The sequence below is a fragment of the Cibotium barometz genome, chromosome 8 (assembly GCF_041138505.1).
Source record: "Cibotium barometz isolate CiBa-2024 chromosome 8, ASM4113850v1, whole genome shotgun sequence".
In the NCBI taxonomy this organism is placed as follows: domain Eukaryota; kingdom Viridiplantae; phylum Streptophyta; class Polypodiopsida; order Cyatheales; family Cibotiaceae; genus Cibotium; species Cibotium barometz.
The window spans coordinates 25,254,362-25,269,171 of record NC_141053.1 but is presented as its reverse complement, the minus strand read 5'-3'; the positions used below and the strand labels follow the sequence as shown (position 1 = coordinate 25,269,171).

General features: G+C 40.3%; 2 protein-coding genes and 1 long non-coding RNA gene across 3 annotated transcripts; 1 reads left to right on the top strand and 2 right to left on the bottom strand.

The window, feature by feature from the left end:
* Window positions 1–468: 468 nt before the first annotated feature.
* LOC147636080 (uncharacterized) lies at window positions 469–1,011 on the bottom strand. Its single transcript, XM_086801087.1, has one exon. The coding sequence runs from the start codon at window positions 1,009–1,011 to the stop codon at window positions 469–471; it is 543 nt and encodes a 180-aa protein (XP_086657213.1).
* Window positions 1,012–5,415: 4,404 nt separating this feature from the next.
* LOC147636079 (fe(II)/2-oxoglutarate-dependent dioxygenase 4-like) lies at window positions 5,416–7,305 on the bottom strand. The gene is made up of 4 exons (XM_086801517.1): window positions 6,878–7,305; window positions 6,572–6,792; window positions 6,005–6,332; window positions 5,416–5,913 (listed from the first exon to the last, which is right to left on the bottom strand). Exons 1-4 carry the CDS (start codon window positions 7,139–7,141, stop codon window positions 5,641–5,643), a joined length of 1,086 nt encoding a protein of 361 aa, XP_086657643.1. The 5' UTR covers window positions 7,142–7,305; the 3' UTR covers window positions 5,416–5,640.
* A 4,468-nt stretch (window positions 7,306–11,773) lies between these two features.
* Window positions 11,774–12,508, top strand: LOC147636078 (uncharacterized). The gene is made up of 3 exons (XR_015266389.1): window positions 11,774–12,043; window positions 12,219–12,280; window positions 12,373–12,508. It is a non-coding gene; the product is annotated as an uncharacterized LOC147636078 (long non-coding RNA).
* Window positions 12,509–14,810: the final 2,302 nt, after the last annotated feature.

Here is a 14,810-nt window from a genome sequence, read left to right as displayed (position 1 = left end):
AGAAGCTTGTTAGTAAACAATTATCATATACTGCGGTAGTTAGCATACACTATATGCTAGTTAGCATATACTGTATGCTAGTAATATAGTATACAGTTAGCATATACTGTGCTAGTTAGCATACACTATATGCTAGTTAGCATACACTATATGCTAGTTGTTGGCATATACTGTATGCTAGTTAGCATATGATATATGCTAGTAAGCACACAATATAAATTAGGTAGTTAGTATACAGTTAACATATACTGTGCGAGTTAGCATACAATATATGCTAGTTAGCCTATACTATATACTAGTTAGCATACTTTATATGCTAGTTAGGATACACTGTATGCTAGTTAGCATACGCTTTATGCTAGCTAGCACACACTTTGTAGAAGCTTGTTAGTACACAATTAGCATATACTGTGGTAGTAGTAAGCATACACAAGATACAAAATACAATAAAAGACCATGACGCTCATGTCAAAAACCGAATGGCATGCTGTTATAGATTGCTTCATAATCTTCGGGGGTGATTGTGTACATTTGCCTTCTCTTTTGCATGTGTTTCATGGGTATCTTGATACAACGTACAAGATTTGAAAGTATGTGAACAACAGGTTGATTGTTGTCTAGTTTGAAGGTGTATGCATCCACTTGCTTGTAATACAATCCTTGCACGACATAAGAGCCTTTGTCAATTACATTGTTCCACTCATCAATGTAACCCTGTTTTGCCTTTTCTTTTACTGCAATGCACTTTACCAAGTAAAAGTCTACATTCTCATCATTGGTTGTAGCATCCGGATTCACTGCAAAAGTGTCACTAACACACAAAGCACTACTTAATGCATCATGGTGGCCTTCATACACGAATTTTTCATATCCAATGATCTGTCCTTCAAGGGCATCATCAGTCGGAGTGTCTTCTTTATCCTTAACTTCATCAGACAATGGCATCAGAATGTGATAATCCCAAGGCTGCACATGAGATTTGTTAGTGCAGCGATTCCAACTATGGTTCATGCATGCATCACAAAAGCATGCCAATGGTCTTGTGGCAATGGCAGTTGCATCCTGCCGGTTGTGACCGCGAAAAGCATGCAAGGTGCGAGACTTCTCAACCGTGGCACAATTCCATTTAACCTCCCTATTTACATCACCTACTTTGATCTCCCAAAACACACGGGCACATTCCCTTTCTTTTAGAGGATATGATGCAGCTGCTCCCTTTGATAGGTTGGCTTGGCAATAGGCAACCACATCTGCAGCACACTTTAAAGTGGCCCCATTAGGCTTCAGCTGTTCATGTGTCAACGATCTTTTAACAAATGCGCCTGCACCGTCATGCTCTCCCTTGCCATGTCCTGATCCAAAGAAGAACTAGCTCATCTCCATTCCTGTTAGTCCAACATACCTTGCAACAAAATAGAAAGGCCTAGCAGCCTTAAACTGTGAGGCAGTACCATCTGACCAGACCCAGTGATGTTTTGGAGTGACACCTTCTCTCTGTAACCAGCCACAATGGAGCATAAAACAATGTTGGACAAACAATGTGTCTTGCACTTTGTCATCTGATATGAAGAAGTGGATTTTCTTGACTACTTCCCCTTCCCTCCGGGTAGTATGTTATGTGCACAAAAATAGTTACTTGACTTGAGTGCCAATGCATGGATTGAATCTCATTTTGCTCCTTGAATGCATAGTTTTCTGCAAAGTCTACAACCGACACAACCACATCGTCAGGAAATCTAAGAATACAATCCTTGAACTATTGTGCGCACTGCATTTCTTTAGTCACAAGATCTTTTCTCTTTTTTTTGTCTCCGTGCTTATCTGTTGCCTCCACATATGCAAACAATTTTACAAAGATATTCTTACCTGGGCTTTGTGTCTCTAAGCAGCATGTTTCTAGCTTTTTCACACCACATTTCTTACATTCGCCCATCAAACACTCACTATTGTGGTAACCAGCATCTATCTGCTTCGGGCAGAGAACTGACTCCCATAGATGTGTGACACCTTTGAAAGTTTGACCTAAAGCCATGCAACCTCTGCTAGTTTCATCACCTCTGATGCAAACGCTGCATGTACATCTGCATTGGGCTCCATGCAACTCGAATGACTGAGACTGCATATGGTTAAGTGTGTCCTTTAAAAAGGACATCTGCACATGATATTCGCAGCAGCATGTGTATCTATCTTTCAGCCACCGTACAAAAAATGGCTTCATCATCTCAAACATTCTCATACCTATTTTGCAATCTGGATGCTTTTCTTTGAATCTATAGAAGAGCTCAACTTGCAATTATGAGAGTTAGAAGGCGGTTATTATGCTAGTTATGCTAATTAGTATACAGGCCATACACGGAAGCATACTGTATGTAACTAGCACTTACAGTATGCTTCCATGCATGTGCAGTATGCTACTTATGCTAATTAGTATACAGGCCATACACGGAAGCATACTGTATGTAACTAGCACTTACAGTATGCTTCCATGCATGTGCAGTATGTTTACTAGCACTCACAGTATGCTAACTAACCACCAGGGATTTAATATTCACGTGATCACAAGATTTTTTGTGATAATAACACATGTGAACAAGTTATTCACATGTTCTCATGTTACCGTTCACAAAATAACAGGTCACTTGCCATTTGGGAACCCCTTAAAAGCTTGGCTACACATGGGAATAAGCTATTCACATGTTCTCATGTTACCATCTTCACATAATAGCAGGTCAGTGGCCACCTAAGAAGATTTTTTATGCCCGACAAAGATAATTTTTTTAGGCCCTTGTGAAAGCTTTGTGAATATAACATGTGATCACAAGATTTTTTGTGTTATTAACATATGTTATTAACATGTTCACATGTTCTCGTTTACGTCAATGAAATCCTTGTAACTAACACTTGCACAATGCTAACTAGCACTGACAGTATGCTAACTAACACATTCAATAGGCTAATTAGTACATTCAGTATGCTAAGTAGCACATTCAGTTAGCTAATTGGTACATTCAGTGTGCTAACTAGCACAAACAGTGCTAACTAGCACAAACAGTGCTAAACTAGCACAAACAGTATGCTAACAAGCACATTCATTATGCTAACTAGCACATTCAGTATGCTAAGTAGCACTTACAGTATTCTAAGTAGCACTTACAGTATGCTAACCAGCACTTAAAGTATGCTAATTAGCACACTCACAGTATGCTAATATAAGCACATACAGAGTGCTAACTATCACTAATCATATGCTAACTAGCACTTACAGTATGCTAAGATGCACCTACATTATGCTAACTAGCACTTAGAATATGCTAACTAGCACTTAGAGTATGCTAACTAGTACTTACAGTATGCTAATCAGCACCTACCATATGCGAACTAGCACTCACAGCATGCTTACTAGCATTTACATGCTAGTTAGCATTTACATGCTAACTAGGATGTAGAGTGTGCTAATCAGCACATAGAGTATGCTAACTAGCATACACAGTCTGCTAACTAGCATTTACAGTGTGCCTCCAGGTATGGCTTGTATACTAGCTAGCATGTAGAGTGTGCTAATTAGCACATAGAGTATGCTAACTAGCATACACAGTCTGCTAACTAGCATTTACAGTGTGCCTCCAGGTATGGCTTGTATACTAATTAGCATTACTAATATGATAAATAATGCACTTTGTAAGGTGATCAACATATTGAAGATTTGAACTAGCATATAGAGTATAGCATGTTCTAGCATGTAGAGTGTGCTAATTAGCACATAGAGTATGCTAACTAGCATACACAGTCTGCTAACTAGCATTTACAGTATGCCTCCAGGTATGGCTTGTATACTAATTAGCATTACTAATATGATAAATAACACACTCTGTAAGGTGATCAACATATTGAAGATTTGAACTAGCATATACAGTATAGCATGTTCTAGCTAGAATAAACCATAAACAACCACAGTGTAAATAACAACCAGTATGCTAACTGTAAAGTTTCACATGCTTTTTAGCGAATAATGGTGCTTTGGTTAGATCAATTACCTGAGGTTCATCAAGAAGGTGTACAGGGTGCTTTATGTAATTTTTTCTCCCCATAGGGAGAGGGTGAGACTGTTTGAGCAACATCACAGAGAGAGAGAGAGAGAGAGAGAGAGAGAGAGAGAGAGAGAGAGAGAGAGCTTGGCTTACACAGATCATGGAGAACCTTGAGAGAGCGAGAGAGAGAGAGAGACACAGAGACAGAAAGATAGAGAGAGAGAGAGAGCTTGTACATACAAACCTTAATAGAGAGCTTTGATGGCTCTCCATGAAAGCCTTCTATTAAGGTTTCATGTAAAAGCTAGGGTTAGGGTTAAGCTTCAATAAGAAGGGGAAAAAAACAATTCAATAAGTTTTGTATGTGATGCAAAAGCTTTCATTAATATTTCTATTAAGATTAGGGTTTTGTATATGCTTTCTATTAGGATTAAGATTATGATAACTAATACTTTTTTTTCTTTATTTGGTTTGATTTTGTAGGTTATCCACTCATACAAGCCTCATAAGGCAAGGGATCTCTCTCTTTTATGTTTCCTCTCTTATGCTTTTACATGTTATAGGGTTTGTAAGTTTTAGGTTTTTAAGATTAGGGTTTGTTATTTTCTCTCCCCTCTATGGATAGCCATGCTTCTCTCAAGAGGTGACTATATGCATGAGCCTCATGCATGAGGCTAGTGCATAAAGCTTATGCATTACCCCTATGCATAAACCTCATGCATGAGACTTATGCATGAGGCTTGTACATAAGGTTTATGGATGAGGCTTATGAATAAGCCACATGCATGAGACTTGTGAATAAATCCTCATGCATAAGTCTCGTGTATAAAGCTTATGCATGTAAAAAGATTATGATTGTTGTGACAATTGATTAGTAAACAAAAAAAAGTATAAATGCATAAAAATCATTATTATGATCACCCACGCTTGTTTCTCTCAAAAGATATCCATGAGTTACCACATGGGATTTTCACTTATCAAATGCTGTAAAGCGCAAAAGTGTCATTGTACCAATTAGAGGGCACAATAATACATCATCTCGGTCAGGAGTACAAGAGGTAAATAAATTAATAATGGTTAATCGCTTCTCCTAAGAACTTCTTGAGTAAGGCATATAAACATACATACTTACACACACACACACACGCACGAGTGTATGCATGTTGTCAGAGGAAGTAGGGACCGGGGGGAGGGGGCATGCATAGGTGAGGCACAAGCATGACTCATGAGAGAAACCAAAGAAGGGAGAAGAATAAACTTTTGAGGAGGTTTCCAATCGTATCGAATTATTCACTATGTATAGATAATTTCTCAAAGAATAAATAGGCACATAAAAAGTTTATGATTGACAATTGATTAGTAAACAAAAAAAGGTGTAGAAAACACATTGAGGCCCAAAAATCATTATTATAATCACCCACGCTTGTTTCTCTCAAAGGTATCCAAGAGTTACCACATGGGAATTTGATTTATCAAATGCAACAAGCACAAAAGCGTCATCGTCGCAGCTTCGCAGCTAGAGGGTACAAATATAGTACAAATATAGTGCATCATCTCGAGATGAGTATAAAAGATAAAGCAATTAACAATGGACAATGGCTTGTCCTAAGAACTACTTGAGTAAGATGCTTTCATTATATTGTTGGGCTGCATAGTTCAAGGTTGCTTTGTAGAGAGGTAGACCTTTTGTATAGTAGTTCATGATATATTCCCCAAATGCAACTTCTCTGAAGAAGGGTGGATTTTCCTTAGTGCACAATGCAGGAATGGGGGCAACTTTGGCTTCCTCGCGAGGACCAAAGAAAGCAGCTAGGGAGATTCTTGGCCTATCCCTGTTAACTACGGCTCTATGCTCCACGCTTTTGTACTTGGCATTGGTCAAGATCTACACCGGAGTAACACATTAAGCAGTAGATAAACAGAAAAACCATTTGCTAAAATGATACGAATAAAGATTAAGTCACCCTATTGCTCACCTCAACTTGGTCTGCTAAGTTGATGACAAAGGCATTATGGATGGGTTTAACGTCTACCCATTTGTCTTCCTTCTTTATCTGGAGACCACCCACCTCGTCCTGGAGGAGGAGGGTGATACTATTGATATCGGAGTGAGCGCTTTGCCCGAACACCAGGTCGGGGTCCGGGCAAGGTGGGTAGAAGTTGCACACCAACACGTACCGCTGTAGCCCGGGCATTCCCCCACTTCGCACGTGCTCTTTGCTAAGTCCCAAGCTCTCAAATATGGCCTCGTATAGAAGGTTGGCTAGGCTCTCAGTCTCCGCCTGATATTGCAGGACCTCCTCCCTGCACACCCCCTCGGATTGGGTTAGGCTACCATAGATACAACGTGACTAAGTGCCCAAATATGGAAGAAAGCGAGTTCGCTACTTGAAGTAGTATTGAAGGATGGATTAATGTAACAGCTCACCTAACTAAAGGCTTGCTTAAGATTAAGCTAATTGAGATGCAAGGCTTAGGACATCATTGAGGCGTCCAATTTATAGCTGGGGTTGAATACGTAAAATGGCTATGCGCATCCACACCTGATCACTTCGGGGGTTAAGGGGAAGCCGTTGCAAATACCCGGACGGCGTCGGATAACCAGAGCATCCTTCCAGTCGCAGGTAGCGCCCGTGCCCGTGGCAAAGGCCACGGGCGCGTGGGCATCCTCAAACGGGAGTTGGTTCTTTTCTTCGATAGGCAGCTCGTAGAACTTCTTCATAGCCTTCATGATCTTCTCTGTGTCCACGCCATGGTTAATCACCTGCGCCCATAATAAGCAGCATGACACACTTATAATGGTGGACAGAAAAACCATTAAGGATAATCTCAGGAACTGCCACGCGAACCTGGAAGAAGCCCCACTGTTCCGATGCACGACCAACCTGGTCAACGATATCCGCCCACCGCGTCTTGTAGTGTGAAAGGTCCACTACGGGGACTTCGAGATCTGCATACTCGTCCGCGGAGGGACGCTCGTGGGCAGGCCTTACGTAAGAGGCTGGCACCTCTCTAACGCCGTGATCCAGCATGGCTTTGACACCCTTCAACTGGCCATTGCGCGCAATATTGCTGCTCGTGGTCGAGGAGGCGGAGGAGGTGGTGGGAGCCATGATTCCTAGCTGGCTTTGGCAATCTTCTCTTGTTTCACCCGGTTCAATCACCCTTCTCTTGAGCCGATTCAATCACCTTTTATAGATATCGTGGCCACAGCTTTTAATTTATTAGAATCACCCACGCTTGTATCTGTCAAAAGGTATCCGCTTATCAAATGTGCAAAGCAAAAAAGTTTCACGACCCTTCATCTCTTACGTCGATTCAATCACCCTTTCTAGATGTCGTGGCAGCGTTCTCATGGATTCGTATCTCTATTATTGAATCGGAAATGCGCTTCACCACACAACTTCACATCGCACGGTCTACACTGTGCGATGCCAGATTGGCGTTCTTGGCCCTATCAGTGCTACAGAAACATTTTCAGCTTCGCCTAATTGTTTCAGCTCTACTCTGAAATCGAGGTCTGTGAAATGTTTCTTTCGAACATTAGTACTCGAGCACTCATGAATTGACCTCAATTATTTCACAAGGAACTTTTGGTGGTTTATTTCACAAGGAACTTTTGGTGGTTCCCTATATAGTGAACTTCACCATATATAGGAAATTTTGAGAGATTTCCTTGTTATTTTGATGAAAATTTCCTATATATATCTAGACAATCGTATTCCTCATTCACTCAATCCTCTATATGTAGGAAATATGGGCTTATATCTAGGTAATTCAATTTCTTCTATAGGAAATATGGGCCAATATCTAGGTAATTAAATTTTCTATATAGAGAGTATGAGCCAATATCTAGGTAATTCAATGTACTATATACACAATATGGGCCAATATCATGGTAATTCAATTTCTTATATAGAGAATGAATAAGAAATATAGGCTATTATCTAGATAATACAATTTCCTATATAGAGAATGGATTGACTATGTGGAGAATTGAACCACAAATGAGTAAATGGTTATTTAAAAAAATTGGTTATTTTAAAAAAAATGGTTACTTTGAAACTTTTATACTTAATATTCAAGCATCAATATTATTACAAATTGAAATATTTAAATTCTCCTCTCTCTCTTTCTCTCTCTCTCTCTCTCTCTCTCTCTCTCTCTCTCTCACACACACACACACACACACAAAAAAACTCAATGTAACATATGTGAAAATGTAGGTATGTCCTCTCATCTTATATCAATCCTCGAAGCCATGGAAGAGGACATAGCAGAAGAAGGACTGAAGGGCATTCTTGATGAATATGGGGTCATGGCTAGCAAGGCTTATGGAGATCGAGTGCCTCTTTGTGTGCATGAAGAGATCACTTGCACAGCTTGCTATGGCATCCTTGACGGCATCAGCCGCGGATTGGAGCAGGGTAGGGGTGGCTGTGGTGTGGTGGTAGGGCCTGCTCTCTGCAAAGGATTTCTGGGCGTGGAAGCGATCTGCCCTCTCAAATTCGGACGACAAGGCTGAGTACTTCTGCTTGATGCAACGGAAGAGGCCCTTTGGCAAGCTACAATGATGAAGACCACCATCGAGCTCTCGCAAAATGGGTCCCACTACTTCATATGTGGGGTCCCCGGCCACTGCCAAGGTAGCCAAAAACTCCAAGCATAAGAAGACACAAAGCAAGGGTGTCACCAAAGAGCGTTGTCGTGGCCTCTCCTGCGCATCTCTGTGTTGGCCGGTATGCCCCCCTTTTATGCAGGTTAATACAACAGAGTTGTGCCAGGTACATCCCTTCTTTGCACAAGTTTTATAAGTAATGCATTTTCTTGAAAGAATACTCTTCATACCATCAAAATTTGCACCATGAATCTCATCATTCACCAAATTAGACTCACCAAATTGAGAAGACCCATTTGAGTAGATATAAAGTGTAGTTATTGGATCTACACAATTTTTACAAGTAATGCATTTTCTTGAAAGAATGCTCTTCATACCATCAAAATTTGCACCATGAATCTCATCAAGTGTAGTTATTGGATCTACACGATAATTTGGTTGATCAAATGAGCTTCCAATCATAGGGTCCAAATAGAATCTATCAGAGCTTGCTCATAAATAAGAACCCTGATGTGCTTAAGGCTCCTTATTGTTTGGTCATAACAAGGCTAGCATTGAGGCCGAACAGTTAATCATAGTGTGAACCAGGTTATTGGGTTATAGATAGTTGGGTTGAGGCTGAGTTTCTCTGTGAGACTGAGACTTTGGGAGAGGGGCCTCCCAACCAGCGATTGGATAGCCCATGCGCTAGTCGCATCAGGAATCTAGGTGACTTGGAGTGCATGGTATGGGACATGCATACTTTTGGGATGTGTTTGGTCAGAGTTTTGTTGTCTCTAGCATTATAAGGTGTACCACCGAGAGCCCATCAATCATGAGATTTCGATTGCCTTTGCTCGTGGTTTTGTTCATGAGAATAGCACAACACTCCCCTTAGTATTGTTCTTCTCTGTTCTTAGTAGGCAAGAGCAGCATATAAGCATGGTTATCAATTAAAGTTTACCTATTTGGGATCTGTCCCTTACCCTTCTGTGGCATCTTTCCTTGCACCAAAAGGCTGCAAACCATGGTTATCAATTAAAGTTTACCTATTTGGGATCTGTCCCTTACCCTTCTGTGGCATCTTTCCTTGCACCAAAAGGCTGCAAACCATGCCCCAAGGTAAACTTTGTTTTTAATATGTATCTTAGATATGATCAGGATTTGATAATAATGGTTGTTTTTTGTTGGTATTAGCATAGTGATGCATGGCTAGGGAAGAGAACACGCAGAAATGGGCTTAAGATCCAAGTGCGATTCATTCAATTTCTTATTTTGGAAAACTGCCCCAAAATCTGAGGGTAATACAGGTTCGCATGGGAAACGTGCAACTCTCACCACTCTCGCGTGTACATCACAAGAATCTTGTCTCAGTTTGGTCAGAAGGGGATCAAATGCTTGTCTATGAGTACATGGCACATGGCAGTCTCCGAGACTCTCGCACAGGTAAGATACTTCTTTAGGTGAAGCAAGCGCTTATTTCCAATGTTTACAGTTGTGTGCTCTTAGAGCATGCATGCATACATACATACATACGGATATGCATGCGTGCACACATACATAAATACATAGACAAACATACATACTATATGCATGCATGCACGCACATGCCAGTACATACAAAGTCATACATACATGCATGCATATGCCCTTTCATACATGTAGATAGATATGTCCATACATACTTGCCCTGCATACATACATCCAATGGAACTGACACAATAGTTAGGTCCGGATTTTGCTTAAATAAGTGTTAGCTATTGAGAGGGTAGGATCTTAGATAGAGGAAGCATTGTTGCATGCCCTCTCCCCATTTCTTTGTGGATGTTATCATGGATGGTGGTGTGAGGATGCCCCTTGAAGCTTAGAGAAGAGAGCAGAGAGCGTGGGTGAATAGGCAAATGATACAAATCAGTCCTAGGTCGGGAACATGTCCCTTATGAACATTGTGCAAACTTTCTCACTCTCATCATCATGATCCATGAAAGGGCATCCAACTTTCTTTGACTTGTATAATCTTTGCACATCCACACCTCTACGATTGCTAACATTCCCACCACACATGGCATATGTACTCCACCAAGCACTCGGGAGGGCCCATTGTTCCTAGTAGACCGCTTGAGCACTAGTCTAACTTTGCATCCCTTCACGTTTTTAGCGGGAAAACTAATTAGAGAATCCATTAGTTTTTTTTTCCATTTTTTAAAAATAGTACTTGGCATTAAAAAAACTAAACATTTCCTTCGTCCCGGCGGTTGCCGCCATTTCTTGGAATAGAGGAGTTCAAAGCATCAAATTACGGCTATGGGCATGGACAAAGGCAGACGGAGATCATGCTGAGTTTCCTAGAAATGGTAGCATGAGAGTGGTTCAGTCGGCTGCAACATGATCCTACTCATCATTTAAAGATAAAAACCCTAAAAACCCTCTCTACTAGGGTCCTTTTGTTGTGTTTTTTCTTTAATACATCATGCCTTGTGTGTACCACAAGGAGGAGCAGTCTGGCTTGTTGACCAAAGTCAGCATGCCTTCAACTCCCAGGTTTAAGAGGAGGGATCCAAGGGTTTTCATAGGTGGTCTACGAGCAAGACCCATTGAGAGTAAGGGGGCTATGTTGAATAAGAGTGAGAATGAGTAGCAGAGGGGGCTGGCCAACCGACCTCGTTGGTTGGGCTACAACAATTGTAGCCAACCAATCTGGTTTGGGGAATGAGGAAGCCAGGCAACCCATTCCCTTCTACTTGCCAAGCCTCAAAGGAGTTGCCTTGTGCCCAGATCTGCCTTCCATGTTTAGAGGCTTTATTAATCTGTAATAAGGACAATATCCACATGTCTAGATTATTATGCTACATGCCATGAAACCCATTCAACATCTGGTCCCACGTTATTGGTGGAAAATGGATTACACAAAGAACTTTACAGATGTGCTGATAAAGTTACATCCTTTTAAAAAAATTTGATGGCCAGAAACCTACTGAAAAGTAGTGTATTGAAGGTTTAGCTGTATAATAAGACCAAAACCATTCAAGAATCATTTGCACCTAGAAGAGAGGTTTTTGGGAAAATAACCCTGTATGTGTTATTCAACTCCTGTAACATTTTAGATGTGTGACTTGTGTTTGTTAACTCCTGTTTTGCATGCAGGTTGTGTCAGAGGTGGTGACTCCATCCTAAAGGAGCTGATTGGACTATGTGAAACTGGGATACAGGGTCACTCAAGTCATCACATTCACAAATTGACCTCATCAACATGTATGATCTTTTGACAATCTTTATTGTAGCATGACATGAGGCTTGCATGGTCTTGCAAGGGGAGGGCATGTTGGAAATAGAGGTGCTAACATTGGGCAAAACAGCTCTAAGCTTGACCAAAAAGGGACCTCTCATCAAGATCGAAGGTCGGCACCTAATCCAACAGGTAAAGTCATGGAAGATTTTTCAAGCCCTCCCAACCTTTGAATAGCTTTTAGTAAATGTTTTTCTCTTTGAAAATTTTTAATAGTATATATAACTTTGATGCAATCATTAGTACATAAAGGCTCAGTGATGTGCCACTGTCAGCAAGTATGCTCCTCCTTGCTTACAGCGCATAGAAAGAAAGGAACTGTGGGAGATGCTTTTATCGATGTTCATCCAACAACTGTGACTTCTTTTTGTGCGTATTTGAACCTTGTAATTTGCAGTCTTCAATTTTTTTTGTAAAATTCTCAACGATTCATTTTCCTGATTAGATTGGATATGTTGTAGGTGGGAACCTCCAGCATCAAGCCATGTCAATGCATCTAACATTCCAACAAACACAAGCCGTGCTAGCCAAGCCCAACCAAGAGGCAAATTATAGACAAGGGATTTTGATTGTGCTATACTGATCACATGAGTACTTTTGGGCACCATCATTAGAGCCAAAAACGGATAGAAAAGGGCTGTTTGTTAATCTAAGGATTAAGAAATTGTCCAATTGTGAATTGACACGTATACAAAAGTATGGCATTCTTGTCTCCTCTAAATATCTTCTTAACGGTTCTATTTTAGTGGCGAACAACTAAAACCGCTTAATTTAGACATTTACGATGGCTAACATTAAAGTTTGGGTCCAAAATAGTGACATCTTGTTCCATTTTATATTTTAAAAAATCAAGCAGGAAGATACGAAATCTTCTCTTTTCAGGCTCTGAAAACAACGCTATTAATGACAAATCACCAAATTTTTTCAAACGTTTACTTTCCACCTTCCCTCCATTTTGGTATGGCTCATTCCCTTTTCCACCTTCCCTCCATTTTGGCATATGGCTTATTCTCCTTTCTTTGTATTTTCAAAAGACTCACTATTTTTCTCTCATCTGTGAGCTTCTATGGCGTCCTCACGTCATCCTTCTCATAATATAACTTCTTGTGATTTTCATAACACCAAAGAGGATGGTGTTTGGAAACCCATGTCTTTTCGTGTGAATGATTGGTGGGTAACAATGCTTCCCTCTTGCAAAGGTGCCCATAGGGTGAAAAGAACCAAGCAAAATCAAGTGAAATCCCATTGGAAAGGTCGTGTTCTTGCCTTCAAAGTGACCGACAATGGCTGGCTTGCAAAAGTTCACAACATGTCTACATGGCCAAAGACATGGTGTTGAACTTGGATGAACATCCAATTCTCCATTCTTACTGTAATTTAACAAAACTTTATCTATTTGATACAACACAATATTTCTCCTTCTGATATATTTGTTGTTTGTTTGATTTCAGTTATCTTTCCATCAACAGCTGTGGAGTGGCAGCCTGTTGAGAGCTTAAGTGGCACATTCAAAGCAATTCACAAGGGGATTGCAGATGTAATGTATGCAGACAAACCACCTTCATTTTACAAATCAGTGGATATATTTGTGTATTTTGCAGAATACAGGGTTCCATCAAGAGAAGGTGTTCATGGAGAAATATATGACATACCTATTCCCACATTAATGTCACTCAAATGGGAAGTTCCTGATCCAAATATCATAACAAGCTTCAAATCCAAAATCAAAGATGATATTCTTAAAGCTATGTCTCCTGGAAGGATTTCAAGAAGGATAAAAATTCAATGGTACTTGCCTATACATGTCTTTGTGGCATGTTTCAATACAATGGAATTGGAGAGGACAAGAACGATATGGCTTAATAGAAGACTATCTACGATTGATCTGGACACTATACTTAGAGAAGGATGGAGTACCAAGGAAACTTTTCATATTGGCGACAATATCAGTTGTAGAGTAAGCCCAAATTCTATGTCTATCGCATACCAACTATGTCATCAATCCCTAGTTTTGGGCTATGACTATAGGAGATGGAAAAGCAAGCTTGGTAGTTGGGTCCCTTTGGATTCTGAAGAGAATTGTCCAGAGTTTGAATTTAACATCTTAGTCCATCCATTCATAGATCCTAGGAACCTTATAGTAACATCAAACTGGAGACTACAACATGTAAGAGAGTCACTTGAGTTTCTAGACGAAACATCACCTGAATATACATTCAAAGTAGATGATATTATTGTCAGTACAAGGATGGAGAGTGTAACCTCATGCATCACATGTCTTCCCCCAAAAAAAGTTGTATTTGAGCCACTTGCAAGGGCAAGTTTGTTAAGCTGAAAAGGATTTCTCCAATAATGTAATCAATATATTCTGCTAAATTTCGTCTTGACTTCTTCACAAAAATGGTCAACATATTGTTTTCAACACAAAACAAGGTTTAACAGTTGAATATCAAATTGTTGATACTGAATTTAAGTACAGAATATAGTCCCAAAAAGGGTGTGTTCATATGGGAAAAATGAACAAAACAAAAGCCAATTCGTGGAATCACTCAACAAAATCAACTTTTCTTTTGGCATGGGATGACCCTCGATCTTTAGAGAATCTTTCTCTCTTCTGTTTGCTTCGATTAAATTTGGCTGATTGAGGTTCAAGTTCCGGTGTTTTGAGCTCTTAAGGTGTTGGAAAGGAAGACTTTGCAGTGGATTCCTCAACTGGTGGTAAGTTGGGCTCTTCTCTGAGATCTTTAGGTGTTGGCGAGGGAGATTTGGCAGTGGGGTCTGGTTTTAGAGAAGGTTCTTTGGAGGTTGGCTTTAGAGACTTGGCAGTCTTCTTGGTGGGGAACATGAAAAAGAAATTGAATGGAGAGCCAACATTTGCCCTCTTACTTTCTTTGTTGGA

What these genes read in the sequence shown, in the direction of transcription:
- LOC147636080 (XM_086801087.1), bottom strand. Translation starts at nt 1,011, where the DNA reads ATGAACCATAGTTGGAATCGCTGCACTAACAAATCTCATGTGCAGCCT.
- LOC147636079 (XM_086801517.1), bottom strand. Translation starts at nt 7,141, where the DNA reads ATGGCTCCCACCACCTCCTCCGCCTCCTCGACCACGAGCAGCAATATT. An exon ending in AACAGTGGGGCTTCTTCCAG is followed by an intron (nt 6,793 to 6,877) that starts GTTCGCGTGGCA and finishes TTATGGGCGCAG; the next exon opens with GTGATTAACCATGGCGTGGA. An exon ending in TTAACCCCCGAAGTGATCAG is followed by an intron (nt 6,333 to 6,571) that starts GTGTGGATGCGC and finishes GGGGGTGTGCAG; the next exon opens with GGAGGAGGTCCTGCAATATC.